This window comes from Penicillium solitum, assembly GCF_028829755.1.
Source record: "Penicillium solitum strain IBT 25940 chromosome Unknown utg000005l_segment0_segment0, whole genome shotgun sequence".
Taxonomy (NCBI): Eukaryota; Fungi; Ascomycota; class Eurotiomycetes; order Eurotiales; family Aspergillaceae; genus Penicillium; species Penicillium solitum.
This window is the reverse complement of record NW_027072125.1, coordinates 3,700,007-3,713,244: the sequence shown is the minus strand read 5'-3', so window position 1 is coordinate 3,713,244 and position 13,238 is coordinate 3,700,007. Positions and strand designations below refer to the sequence as shown.

At 46.8% G+C, this 13,238-nt stretch overlaps 8 protein-coding genes across 8 annotated transcripts; 5 read left to right on the top strand and 3 right to left on the bottom strand.

Moving 5' to 3' along the window:
• Positions 1-393: 393 nt before the first annotated feature.
• N7455_008992 (uncharacterized protein) lies at positions 394-1,738 on the top strand (the record flags this gene model as incomplete). Its single annotated transcript, XM_065606057.1, has 5 exons — positions 394-892; positions 945-1,031; positions 1,087-1,278; positions 1,332-1,657; positions 1,718-1,738. The coding sequence occupies 5 exons, from the start codon at positions 394-396 to the stop codon at positions 1,736-1,738; spliced, it is 1,125 nt and encodes a 374-aa protein (XP_065461006.1).
• A 391-nt stretch (positions 1,739-2,129) lies between these two features.
• Positions 2,130-2,512, top strand: N7455_008991 (uncharacterized protein; the record flags this gene model as incomplete). Its single annotated transcript, XM_065606056.1, has 2 exons — positions 2,130-2,358; positions 2,412-2,512. 2 exons carry the CDS (start codon positions 2,130-2,132, stop codon positions 2,510-2,512), a joined length of 330 nt encoding a protein of 109 aa, XP_065461005.1.
• A 1,889-nt stretch (positions 2,513-4,401) lies between these two features.
• N7455_008990 (alpha/beta fold hydrolase) lies at positions 4,402-5,355 on the bottom strand (the record flags this gene model as incomplete). Its single annotated transcript, XM_040960516.2, has 1 exon — positions 4,402-5,355. One exon carries the CDS (start codon positions 5,353-5,355, stop codon positions 4,402-4,404), a length of 954 nt encoding a protein of 317 aa, XP_040809021.2.
• Positions 5,356-6,109: 754 nt separating this feature from the next.
• N7455_008989 (uncharacterized protein) lies at positions 6,110-6,694 on the bottom strand (the record flags this gene model as incomplete). The annotated part of the gene is made up of 1 exon (XM_040960545.2): positions 6,110-6,694. One exon carries the CDS (start codon positions 6,692-6,694, stop codon positions 6,110-6,112), a length of 585 nt encoding a protein of 194 aa, XP_040809036.1.
• Positions 6,695-7,164: 470 nt separating this feature from the next.
• On the top strand, positions 7,165-8,091 carry N7455_008988 (uncharacterized protein). Its single transcript, XM_040960560.2, has 3 exons — positions 7,165-7,327; positions 7,420-7,549; positions 7,640-8,091. Exons 1-3 carry the CDS (start codon positions 7,217-7,219, stop codon positions 8,029-8,031), a joined length of 633 nt encoding a protein of 210 aa, XP_040809061.2. The 5' UTR covers positions 7,165-7,216; the 3' UTR covers positions 8,032-8,091.
• A 1,725-nt stretch (positions 8,092-9,816) lies between these two features.
• On the top strand, positions 9,817-10,104 carry N7455_008987 (uncharacterized protein; the record flags this gene model as incomplete). Its single annotated transcript, XM_065606055.1, has 1 exon — positions 9,817-10,104. One exon carries the CDS (start codon positions 9,817-9,819, stop codon positions 10,102-10,104), a length of 288 nt encoding a protein of 95 aa, XP_065461004.1.
• Positions 10,105-10,171: 67 nt separating this feature from the next.
• On the top strand, positions 10,172-10,934 carry N7455_008986 (uncharacterized protein; the record flags this gene model as incomplete). Its single annotated transcript, XM_065606054.1, has 4 exons — positions 10,172-10,302; positions 10,375-10,618; positions 10,686-10,865; positions 10,893-10,934. The coding sequence occupies 4 exons, from the start codon at positions 10,172-10,174 to the stop codon at positions 10,932-10,934; spliced, it is 597 nt and encodes a 198-aa protein (XP_065461003.1).
• A 481-nt stretch (positions 10,935-11,415) lies between these two features.
• On the bottom strand, positions 11,416-12,123 carry N7455_008985 (glycoside hydrolase family 11 protein; the record flags this gene model as incomplete). The annotated part of the gene is made up of 2 exons (XM_040960504.2): positions 11,416-11,815; positions 11,873-12,123. The coding sequence occupies 2 exons, from the start codon at positions 12,121-12,123 to the stop codon at positions 11,416-11,418; spliced, it is 651 nt and encodes a 216-aa protein (XP_040809065.1).
• Positions 12,124-13,238: the final 1,115 nt, after the last annotated feature.

The following is a 13,238-nucleotide window of genomic DNA, read 5'->3' as shown; positions in this document are numbered from 1 at the left end:
GCACCATAGTGTCCCGATGTAGGTACTCCGTGGGTCCCAGCATAAGGAGCAAATATTTAGAGAGAATTACTTGGTAGAATCTTAGATAATTGCCTGCATATAATCTGTATTGCCCTCCTTCTAGCCCCGCCTGTGTTGTCTTCGGGCCTGACAGGGTTCCCTAGTCTTCTCTCTTCCGTAATGGTAAATAGTAGATCAATAACTGCAGCCTATCACAGTCATTTCCAGATAGCATGTGCACAAACAAATCAGTGGAATGACTCCTTATGAGCTCACCCCCCAAAGATCCATCCACCATGAACCAGATCTGAGTTATACTGGAGCGCTTCATCTATTGTCACTCTCTGGACAAAACCGTACATACAGTGTGGTGGCCTTGTCAGTCTCGTGGCTATGGACGGCCTTCCTACTCCCCAAGGTATAGTAACTGAACTCTCAGTGAATGGTCTCATTGCTGTTACCTGGGCAGGGGCAGGCCTCGGCATCCTCTTTACATCTGCTCGAATTGCTATTCGAATGGTGTATGTGAAGCGTCTACTAGCAGATGATTACTTCATGCTGCTCGCCTTAGCCTTTTTGATAACGAACGCAATATTACAGACCCTACAGGCACCACATCTCTACTATATGGTCCTTAATATGACAGGGCCAGATATTGTCCACCACGGACTCCACTACACCTATTATGAGTTTGCGATCATTGGGGTCTTCTGGTCCGTGCTATGGAGCGTGAAAGCCTCGTTTTTGGCGCTCTTCTGGATGATATCCAACGGGCTTCCCCGTTATCGGCGAGTCTGGTGGGCGACCGTCGTTTTCGCAGCCGTAGCATACATTGGATGTTGGGTTGCGTCGGTGTATACCTGTCACCCGCCATCTAATTACTTCAAGTTTGGTAGGAAGTTCATTTCTTGGGTCTTCTAATACATCTATCTAACGATATGCAGGAAAATGCACAAAGCCAATTGATCAGAGAGGCTCGGTCATCTCCATATCGTATAGTACTGCAGTGGACATCCTCACAGACTTATTGAGTACAAATATCCCTCTCACCCTCCTATCAATTCTCGAGTTAATACCATTAAACAGTCATGTCCCTCCCACTTCGTATCATCTGGCAAGCAAAAATCAATATGCAGCAAAAGATCGGGCTAGTGATAGTTTTCTGTCTTGGAATCGTAATTGTCGCAGCGGCAATTATCCGAGCAGTTGCAATCACCGGAAAGGCATACTCAGATCAAGCCGCACTAGCAGTATGGAGTATTGTCGAATCCTCAATATGTACGTTTTCTATTAGCATATTGACAATATGATCCTAATGATAATCGAAATAGCTATCATCGTCGGATGCCTACCGCCATTCAGAGCTATCATATCTACCAAGCCAAACACCAACCAGTCTCCTTATGGCTCCTCTGGCGCTACCCCAAATTCCTATGACCGAAATCATTCCGCTCGTGGGAAACATCGTTCCGACGCGGCCAGTTGGAGTGAATCTCCGTTGCCATTACATGATCTTGGACCCTACCAGAATAGTCTGGATTACAGAACATGTGCACAAGATGTGTACATAAGTGGAGGCCAAATACCGCCGAACAACGTACTGCATAGTGCGGAGGAGGAGGCACTTAGGGGTGATATAAAAATGGTACAAGAATTTGTGAGTTCAACGCTATTATATATATTTTACTGCAAAGACCTAATTACAGTATGTTCACAGAGTGTAGTATCTTCCAGATGATGCCGTCTTGCAATCTCTCTGTGTACCATGAGAATAAAATTCTGCGCGGGGGACAAAAGGCAGCCCTTGTCAGCTGATGCTGGTGAGGAGACATCGCTTTCCTCCGTCTAATTCCAGTCCAGCTTTTTTATCGGTGATAATAGCCCTTGCCTCTATTGCATGGCCCCTGTTGGAATGTCGGGCTTGCTCTAAAGCTCTATCAACAGTGGCTAAAACGCCCACGAACCAACACCCTACATTAGGAGGCTTTCATCAACCAGGAATACTCCATCACTCTGTCGAATTGTGTGGCTCTAATGTATCAGAGTTGGGGACTGGGGAGAATCACAAACCTCCAAGTGAGTGCCAGACTTGATGGGCTGTCTGGTACCGCATCTTTCTACTACCTTTGATGTATGTGTCATCCAACTCGCCCGATCTGTTGATCGATGAGGTGATGCACTATCCTGTGAATAATGACTGGTCGACAATATTTGCCCGATGCACTGCTCACCCAATCGATGATGGACATTTAATCAAGTTCATACGAGCTCTAGCCTATGGAGAGCGGGTCTGCCAGGAGTCTGAGGATCAGTCCCTGCCAATCTCCGGGAATATGTGGCTGCGAATTGGGAACATGGGTATGTACTTGACATTGTATTGAAGGATGTGCTTCTTGTTAACTATACTACAGTGATGGACTCTACGGTTGAAGAAAACGAACAGGAGATGTGGAACCGATACACTGGGTTCGACGAGGCTTGGGGAAACCTTTCTGAGCACCCGACGCTGTGATGTTGAAATGTATACGCTGCTGCCTTAGGCGGATGCGGTATAAAAATGATTTGTCTTTGTCCAACTAATCTGATGCTAGCCCTTGATCATCAGTAGGGCCATTTTGCAGCGAAATTTCCATGAAGATCTCAATTAGTGACTGGTGACTAAATCAGCCTACCGACTTGCAAGACCTGCAAGCACAAAAATATCCGCTCTCACAGAATTATTCACGGTTTTCAAAGGTGGATCGTGGACCCTTGATTATACCCCACAATCGGGCTCTGGATCGACTATGGCTCATCCCGCATACGCACCTATTCAGATGCTATGGTCCTACGTTCTTCACCTATATTGTAGACAAGGATGTTTCTGTGCAACTGTAGATTGGTGGTAATCCTATAGGGGCTTGTCAGGGGTCGCAGTGCACCCATATGGACTGCATTATAGGGTATGATGCCTCGCATAGCGCTGTAAGAGGGGTGTCTATACACTAGACAGATTAACCTCACTGAATCCCAACTCAAGTAGATGGTTCCTACATTTGCAGGTTCATCGTCGGGATATTCGCATATGTGGGCCCTAGCTATAGAGGGACCACCTTATCCACCCCCCCCCCCCCCGAGAAGATCGACCAGAGCCCCAATCTCCGTTGCCAAGGAATACAAAGTGTCATAGACCAACAGAATGAGTCCGTCTAATTCTAGCACGAATTTCATCTGGAAGTTTTTAAGCTTTTTGCCCGCGCTAACCTCTGTGGGATTATCCCCACACGACGGGACCCTAACCCAACACTGGCACGTGCCAGTGGGGCCGACCCCCTTATTGTGCAACTTGAACCCCAATTTGTTTTTGTTTCTTTCTTTTTCACTTCGGTCCTTCCTTTCCTATCGAGAACGTTTTCTTTGATCACTCTCGCAACTATGCCCAGCATCACTATCAGCGATGGGTACACCTTCAATAACCGGGGCCCGGTGACCACCACCTTCAGCGGGCCAGCCAGTTGCACAACTGCCGGTAATGTCAAAATTGGAGTCAACACCTCGTTTCCTTTCTTTAGCTATCGGGCGCAATGCTCCACAGATGGTGCTTATGGCTGTAGTCAGATTATCCATAAATGTGTACCAAGTGAGAGAAAGTAGATTACAACATATGGGGATATCTATCCTCTAGCCCGGTTTTAAATTCATTCATCTAACCCACATCCTAGGCTGTGAGACAGGCTGGTATTGGAAATCAACAAAGCAATTGTTTTCGGCATTCTCTTTCCCACCTACCCTACATGTAACATTATGCACATGTACTCCATAGTTCCGTTAAGACTGCTGAAACCGATCTAAATAAGAACTAACTCAAAGTTTACAGGGCATTGGCGAGGGGTAACTGCCCAATGCCAGTACGGAAAATTAGGTTCCATAACCAAGCCGCCCTGGAAACTGACCAGTTAGAATTGGGCTCAAACAGGGGCCCTGCAGGTACGGGTACGGGTCCGAGGGGTCGGTGCATCTTGGATGAATCTTAACCTGTCCTTTTTGCACGCCCTCCCACAACTATGTTGTACAACATACAAGCCGCATGGGGAGCGACCAGAATGGTAAGCTCAAGGTTTAAAAAATATGTATGATTTTGGTTGGATTTTGAGCCGAAGTTTATTTTATCTTGCGTTGAACAGTTTTATTAAATTCGCTAATCCGACCCTCAATATCTCAAAACAAAAGGGTTTATAGGGCTTATCATACAGTCCGTTATAGAATGAACCGCAGAACCTGCATTTTTCAATAACAGCTTGAGGTACCATGAATACATTTATTATTATGTATGGGTCACTGAGCTGTTCATCTCCGAGAACTCAACTTGCCCCTGAAAGTTTTGCAAGCCGGAATCTCAACATTCCATTAGCAGATTGAAAGTTATCTGCAGCTATCCATGGTCCACTGTATCTCTTGAATTATGCTCTGTGGTTGTAAAAGCTGCACATTGTGACTGCACTGCAGACGAACAGATCTGCTGAGACGAGAAAGTCTCAAAAGCTCTCTTTGCCAGTCCTCATTCATCTCGCGCCATCTATCGAGACATTTTCGAAACAGAGCTCGTTCTTGTTCTGTTCCATTACCTGCGGCCACTCCAAAGTCATAAATTTTCTGGAAATCTTTAGGTGTATCCGCAATGATGACGCTGACCGGATAATCCTTGAGAAGTAGCTTTTCGAGTTGATTCTTATGGTCCAATACCCGTCTGTCATTCGGCAACGCCTGCAACTCAGCAGCCTCAGTGGCTTGATGTCGGGGATCAGCCTGCTCGTCTTTGACGGCTTTCCACTCCTCCTCGGATAGGACATGGGACGTTGCAAGACCGGTGATTTCAAAAAAGTCTTGGTCACCGAGGACTGGACCGAAAACGTCCCAACCCCACGCACCACTGTCAAAGAAACGTTCAGTATTGCAATCCACGAACACCATGCCCACGACATCATTGGGCCTGAGTTCCAGAAACTCGCGAGAAGTGTAGCCTCCCCACGAGTGAGCGACAATGACAAACGGTGGCTCAATACCGGCGTTCCTTAGGAGGGTATCAAGCTCTTCTGCGACTGATGCTGCAGATATGCTTGGTGGTGTTTGGTTGGGACCTTCACTTCTACCCATCCCTGAACGATCATAGTTCAACCAACGAGCAAATGGAACCACAAGCTTTCGCACTACAATCCACTCATCGATCGTGCTGCCAAGGCCTTGCATGAGAACGACGATAGGCTCTCCAGGCTTGCGATCTGGCCCCGAAACGGACAGATAGAGGTTATGGGAACCGATGGAGACAAGCCCATCCTTATCACCTTTGTCCCAGTCAATTTTAGAAATTGGTTGCATTGTGAACTGGATGTGGATTCAAGTTGAGCAAGCAATTAATTGGCGTCGAGTTGTTGGATAACGGGGAAGTTAAAGATGCCTAAACCCCCTCTTTCTAAAACCCTCCCTAGAACAGGGATAATTATAATTTACAATGACTCATTAGATGCTAGTTCCCAATACGTTCTATAACACAATACATGTATTAAACTAACGCTATGAGGATTACCCTGGCTTCGGCTACAGCCTGAGAAACCGAGTAGGAGTGTCTGAGGAGTAATCTGTTTTCAAATTCTACTGTACAGTACAATTGAATGAAGAGAAATTTCACACGCGGCTTCATGGGGTAATGACTATTTGTCATAGGGTCACTCATTAAACCAAGGGTCATCAAGAACTTGTCACCGCTCTACTATCACTATAATTCCCTAGAACACGTTTGTAGTATATACTTTAAAAGGCCGGTCAACGGAAGCCTCGATAACTATATTTAGAAAATTAACTAACGATCTAAAGGTGATAAACATAGCGTTATTAGGTATAAGCAGATATCTTTTCTTGTAGTCCCACGGGGATCGATAACTAGGTGAGAAGGACTCTAATATAGTAAACCTTTGTAGTCGATCTTTCTAGGTTATAGCTGGGTATGGTATCTATATATCTCGACTTTTGTGTGCTAATTTACATCATATTTTGCAAATATATTACACGACACAGACAATATGACATGGTCCAGCATCGAACCAGTATGCTCTATGTCTCCAGACCACTTCACCTAAATAAGAATAGCAGCACCAATCACAGCCCCAGCAACCGCCATCAATGGACCAGCATGGACCCCGGCAATATTTGTCGAGACTGGCGTAGCAGGGTCACTCGAGTCAGCCGAACCAGTTCCAGAAGTCCCCGAGCTCGTCGACTGAGTAGGAGCCTCTGTAGTGGAAGGAGCAGTGGTGGTGCCCGAAATACTATGCGAGGAAGTCTCCGCGGCCACCCCAGTAGAAGATGAAATTTTAGCATCAGTCGTGGCAGTGGCAGACGTAGAGGTAGTTTCAGCAGAGCTAGCGGACGCAATTGTCGAAGAAGCAGCGACGGTTGAAGGCGACCAGCATGAGAGAGTAGAGGTCGTGGAAACGCAAGGTTCTGTCCCCCTGTAGGCAGCGCAGCAAGGTTCGTCGTATTTGACGGGAGCACGGCCGCCGCCGCAATCGAGCGGATCACAGACTTGCCCGTTTGTCGGATCGTACCAGTGGACGATTGTGTCGGCGCAGGTGGTGTAGCTGATACTCTCGCACGCGGCAAAGACAGTCGTTGCCAGCATCAGCAAGGATGCGGCGGTGGGAAGGGTTGTGTGGACCATTTTATGTTCGGATTGTCGATTTCGGGGGGTATTCTTTACTTGTAGAGCTGAGTAGGATTGTAGAGTTGTAGTTGGAGAGAAACGAGGGACAATAGGAGACTGAAAATGTCTACCCGCTAATTAGACAGGTTGAAACCCAATAAGTCAAGAATACGAAATTAAGGGTCAGAAAGATAAAGATTCAAGACCAGATATTTTGTCAGCCTCGTTTACCTAAGAGAAGGCGGCCCCCGCCCTATTTGAGCCCTACTCTAATTGGTTATGTTCGAGGGCCGCTTGGACTTCCGCTAGACCTTAGGGGGGCACCCCAGAGAGAGAGTGGGCTCGGATGTGACCGTCAGGCCCAAGCGAACTACTCCAACAGGCTAGCGCTTAAAAGCTAGTATAGGCACTTTTTTATCACCTTTTTTTTTTTCATAAATAGGGGGCCGACTAGGGCTCTTTTGCCCCCATTGCCAGAAAACTCTCATCCGCCTAACCCATTCGTCGCTGGTTCTTGTCGTTCACTTTTGTCATTCGTTTATGTTGACCATGGCGCGATTTCCTGTTGTTTCCGTGCTTTTGGCCCTCTTGGCCGCTACTCTAGTCACTGCATTTAACCAAACATTGGAATTGGAGAATTCGAATTGCGATGTGAGTAAATTGTTTGCATGAACATGCTTCAGTTGCAAATGCTTCAGGTGCAAATATATAAGAGCTCAATAACTAATATATATTTTACTCAGAACAACTGCTACTTCGACAGCTTCCCCGGCGGGTCCTGCACGGACGACCCAGCATGCATGTGTGACAAGCAGCAGTACCGCGAGGCGTACTTCTGCTGCATGAAGGACTGTAACCCTAATGTCATGCCTGGTAAGTTAATTCTACCTATCTCTATTCTCCTTTTCTTATACTATTCATCAACTGGGTCAGGAATTACAGCTAATAACCTTTGCGATTTAGATTCCATCACGCGGCAGCATAGAGAATGTAAAGCCAGAAATATGGATTTTACCTTTGATGCAGAAGCTCTTTGTGGTGTCAAGCTGACTACTTCCGCTGGGTTCCTGGTAGCGGCCCCTACTACCACTTCCAGTGCTTCTGCTGCTACTGTTACTGTTACTGCTACTGCTGCCGCCGATTCTACCACCACGGGTGACTCCAAGTTCTCAACCGCGTCCGGCTCTAGTACTTCAACGACATCATCAGCGATTACCCAAGAGTCTTCTTCTACGGGTAATCAGACTAGCTCGGTCAGTTCAACGCCGGCTCCTACCAATGGCGCGCCAGGAAAGGGAGCTATCGGCAATGCTGCCATGATCCTAGTTGGTTTATCTGCCATAATGCTGTGTTGAGACAGCATTTAATACGAAACCACGAGCTCGATTAATGCTAGCATACAAGTGCATTCCTCGCACGACAACTTTCTTGATTCTTTGTTAATCCAATGTCCAAATGTTCAGCTGCTGTCGGTTTTTCCACTCAACGGTGCAAACATCAATAGATGGAGTTTCGCTCAGATGTTTAGCACCCGGCAGACGAGGAGTTTCTCCCCAGCGAGCTTCTTATTCAGATGCCACATATAGTGGCAAAACTTAGAGCATGTAGACGCGTAGTGAAAATTGCGACGAGAGAGATACCGAATGCTTGTAGGATGACAGGGCTACCGATGGGCTAGTAATTGGCGTACACATGTCCGTCGGTATTGAAATCCTTTGGCTCGCGTAGTCGTTAAAGGGTGAGACCGTAGATGATAATGATGAGGAAGACCAGTTCGTCTGAAATGCGGACATCCCCCGGTAGAGTAACGAAAACGCCGTCCAGTAGTCTGTAAGCAAATGAGAGCAGACGCTCTTCATGTTTTCGTCCTCTGTGCCATCTTCTAAGTGTAGATGAGCATACACAGGTATGGTAAGGAGCATGCAGGTTCGGTTGCCTTGGATGGCACACTTTAATTGAGCAAACCCAATGATAGGAGTTATCTCAACCCCTTTTAATGAGAATGACGGGCGTCTTTAAGACATTATCGTTGCTGATCAACTTCACGGACATGGCTTTGGCGTATGGTGCTGTATTTCTTGAGTCCTAGGCTTTCTCGGAGATTGACTCCGCGCGGTCCATCACTTGGTAGGCCTTTGCACAGCTCTTCCGGTGGCAAGCGGTGATATTCGTCACCAGGCTTAAATTAACAGCATCTTTCCAGTAGGTAATGACTAGGTCTCTCGATGCATAGTGTAGGGTGATGTCGTATTTGTGGGCGTCTCCGTCATGGTCGATGTGTAGGGCAGTGGCAGTAGTTCCAGAAGATGCCAGGCTCGTCAGTCCGACACCCTCACTGAAGCAAAAACCATGGTGAAGAATGTCTTTGCCCTTCGTTTTCTTATTCGGTTCTCAGAGGTAAGGGCGGAAATGCTATCCGCAAAGCGTTCTGCCCAACAGTGCAAAGAATGGCAGTTTTCTTCACGCTTGTATTCCTGCTTTTTCTTGGACTTCTTGTTGCTCTTATTGTCGGAGACGGAATTCGAGTCCTTGTTTCCTCCCTGGTTATTGTCGAGCTTGACATTGACCCCTTTCTCGGTTTCCTTCGGGTTACCAGAGTCGGAATTGGAAAAATATTCCTTGCTGGTCGATTTCGTATTGGCCGATGAAGTGAAACAGTTTGTGTCAGTTGCAACCTTAGCGGATCCCTCCGTGAGAACGAATTCATGATGCACTTCGAAGATGTAGGATCTTTAAGGTCAGATTTTAACGCATGGATGAAAACCTGGCAGGGATGATTGTTCTAGATCGCACGAATGAAGAGGTTGAATATCCTGTTGGTTGAGTCCAGAGTGTAGGCTCGTGGGTGAGTCTAAAGAGACCCTCTTTGAGTTGACGGACATAGTCTTGAGTATCGTTACTTTTGTATAGCAAGTTGCAAAGTGTTCCAACGCGCTTAAAATTGGTTTTTTTGGATGTAGAAGAGATGGCTGAGTTGTACAGGACATAATGAGGGAGAGAGTCAGGAAGTTAGGGGTAAGGGAAAATGAGGAGTATATATATGACGTTGTAGCACGTGCCGGGATAAATCCAAAAACCATCCAATGTTGACATCTCTGACGACTAACTCTGACTACCTTTTCTCTATCCCAATTTCCAAAATGAATATTGAAACACACCCCGCGCCTCACGAATTCCTTACCGCCCTGTACTATCAAGTCCATGGCTTTGAACCCGACTTCCCTTCCCCGAGTGATCTCCAGATGCTTGGAATTCAAGCGTTCCAGGTGGCCACAGCAAATGACGAAACCATTCAATCTGACCCATGCTTCGTCCTTCCGCACCTAGAGAGACTTCTCCAGAAATATCCACTCGACGATTCCAGTGCTCCCAGTCTCAGCAAACCACGCACATTGAGGGACCCTACCCCGACCCTGAAAACTATTTGAAGGACGAGGACAGAGACCCATCCCCGAATCCAGAGGCTAAACTGGAAGATACAAAATTTCGCTTGCGATGGGCACTGAGAGACAGATGAGTACAAGCACGAATGGTACACGCATGCCGATCAAGTTCACGGACATATCTGCCAGGAAGTTTTTGCACGTCGAAAAGGACCAACGGGAACCTTCTACTCTTGTGACCTCGTAGGTCAGAGTCTGTGGTCGTAGGTAAACCGGATGACATATCAATCCGTATCGAATACTAAATTGTTCTAGACCAGAGTGGAGAAAAGGAGAGCCATACACTCTTGGCCTTAAAACAAAAGAGTGGCGAGTGATGGAACAGTGTCGGTATAGTGGTTATCGTTCACCTAAGCCACATGCGGTTGTTGCTTGTCTCGCACATGTTTGTACAACCGATACCAATCAGGGCCTGGCTACCCACGAATTGAGAGCGATCGTGAATTTCATGGTCATTCGGACGCTGCACCGACCATTTCGTGGTTGCCAAATTCATCCAGTGAGTGGTTATATACTATATGACAGCTCACATAGGAATTATATCTAACAGATGTTCTAATTTCTAGATCTTGGTTCTCTCATACCTAGGCTATAGGAAAGCAAGAATCATCCAAGCAGTATACGATGGGCAGCGACTAACCTTGCAATATTCCCAACTTTGGACCTTTAAAGATGAAGAAACGACTCCAGTAGAGATGTTCGTTCGATATCTTCTAAGTAAACCCATTAGTCTGGAGGTGTCTACGGTATGTGTTAGATAGCTCCAAGTCTAGACAAATAAAGTTAATCCAATGGTGAACAGAGAGGAAGGTTGAGGAGTAATAAGGAAAGTGGAGAGACAGAAGAAACCAACCCAAGAGTAGGATGTATAGCACCAGTCCTCTATACTATTTCTCCTTTTTACTAACTTCATGGACATCCAAAAAGACATCTAAAAAGAACATTGAAAAACACATCGGAGTGTTCTTATATATAACTATACTGGATAATGCCTAGTAGCAGAGTGCTTTATTTCTTCCAAATCCTTCCTCTCCCCTTTTTCTTTCCTATCTCAGTTTTATTGGGTTTGATGGAGCCCAGAGTTGACGCATAGGAATGAATTGATTCCCGAAAAAGCAACTATCCAACAGATAGCTAACAAGCTAAAGGCCCGATGACCCAGATCCCAAGCATAGTATCGGTACACATCTTTGCTCCGTGGAGATTTAACAGGACCATACCAATAGCTCTTCCAACAAAATTTGCCCAAAACCAAGCAGACATTTAGCATGAAGCCACTGCAGGGCTATCAAATGCTTATGAAACAGTGATGGAGGAGGATCCACTGCTCTCGTATCCCTCAGTGCTGACAATCTGGTAGTCGTGCGAGCCGAGACTCATTCCAAGAGAAGCCCAAGCGTTGAAGTGGTTAGCAGTGGTGACTGTTCCGCTGGAACGCTTGGAGCGGCGGATGGACCAGTACTGGTTGAAGGTGGCAGTTCCCGAGATGGAAGGCTGGTCCACCTGTTGGTGAGTGTAGATATCGTAGACGGATCCATCGCTGGTCACGGTTCCCTTGAAGGTCATGCTGCTGCCGGGGTTGTATTCGCCGTAGCTTTCCATGATGTAGTACTCGACGAGAGGGCTAGTGGTCCAGCCGTAGACAGCGAGGTAAGCATTTCCGGAGGGGCTGAAAGTCCCGGAGAAGTTGATGTTTCTAATATGGTGTACTTGTAAGTATATTATCGGGAGAAAATAGGTTGGCTTGACTTACCGGGAGCTTCCAGTAGCCCAGCCCTTGCCAGAGGTGAAGGATCCGCAGTTGGTCCAGTCGACGCTGTATTGACCCGCAGCACCGTTGGTGTAGGAAACACTGCCACCTCCGTTGGTCCAGAAAGAATAGAAGTAGCCATTGCTAGTTCCTTGCTGGCTCGTGGTGATCGCTCGCTTTTCCACCTCGCTGGGAAGCGCAAAGGCAGTCACGGCAGCACAGGCAGCCACGAAGAGGCTTGAGAAAGAGACCATGATGAAGGATCAGATGACTTCGGTAGTTGAGGAAGATGAATAGATTGGAGTGGATTGTTTTGTGGCAGGAGCTTTCTTCAGGAAAAGGCCTTCCTTTTATATTGATAGGAGGATGTGGGGCGTCAACGGGTGTTTCTAAACAGTTTCATCTCCCGGATGTCTTAGATTTCAATTTAGCCATCGACCCATTTATCCCATACATACTCACCACTCCCAATTGCACTAATCATGGTCCGTAAACGGACCACGATCCGTTTCCTACCACGTCTTAGCGGCAGTCCATCACATCATCCTCAAGTAAATCCCTCTATCATTCAACCAGCCTAAAATCCAATTTATCAGTGATTTAAGTCAAGCTTACGGCGGGACTCCCGTAGCGGCTAAACTTTGTCGCCAAGTGAAAACAAGACCTTTGAAGAATCCAGCCCCAGGCACAGAAGCAAATGCGGGGAAATTCATCACGGCTGTACGGAGTAATGGGTGTAGCTTAGCTCAACCCAGGCTAAACCTAATATCAGGCAGTTTTGAAGGCCGGCAAAACAAATGCTATATGACCATTTTCCCGGTCCATTTCTGTGACCGGAGAGGTCAATATAGAGGGGAGCGAATCGTGACAAGATGGCCGACCCATCCATGGATCAGCGGATGTTTATCTCAACCGAATCTTGGCAAGTGGGTATCTTCCTGTGTAGATGGTGCGGGTAGGCAGGTGGTAGGTACAGGGAAGGTAGGCTGTGATCTGATATTTGAACCGCATTTACGGAGTACCTATGCAGCGACACAATTCGTGATCAGGAGCGGGTTTGCTCAAAATATCCTGCGATAAAATGGCCCACTGTCGGCTCTAAATGCAATACATGCGTGTCTTTTTTTATCTGTCTGTCGTTATCAACCTGTTTATACGATTGATCAATTTATTGGCCACTTTTGGGGGCACGGATCTGTTCCAACCCTCTTGTTAGTGGCAATTGTCAAGATGCCCCATCATCCCGCCAAGAAATCTTCGGAGAACGTATCGGTCACGTGAGGTTCGGGATGCTTAGCAAAGCGGAATCCTCGGAAGCTTGGAATGTCATGCCATGCACATTTATCGCAGATACAGGTGTCCCGACTTT

Bases quoted from the DNA above. Each gene is read 5' to 3' on its own strand.
- N7455_008988 (XM_040960560.2), top strand. From the start codon at position 7,217: ATGTTGACCATGGCGCGATTTCCTGTTGTTTCCGTGCTTTTGGCCCTC. The intron at 7,328-7,419 runs GTGAGTAAATTG...TATTTTACTCAG, and splicing joins TGGAGAATTCGAATTGCGAT to AACAACTGCTACTTCGACAG. The intron at 7,550-7,639 runs GTAAGTTAATTC...TTTGCGATTTAG, and splicing joins TAACCCTAATGTCATGCCTG to ATTCCATCACGCGGCAGCAT.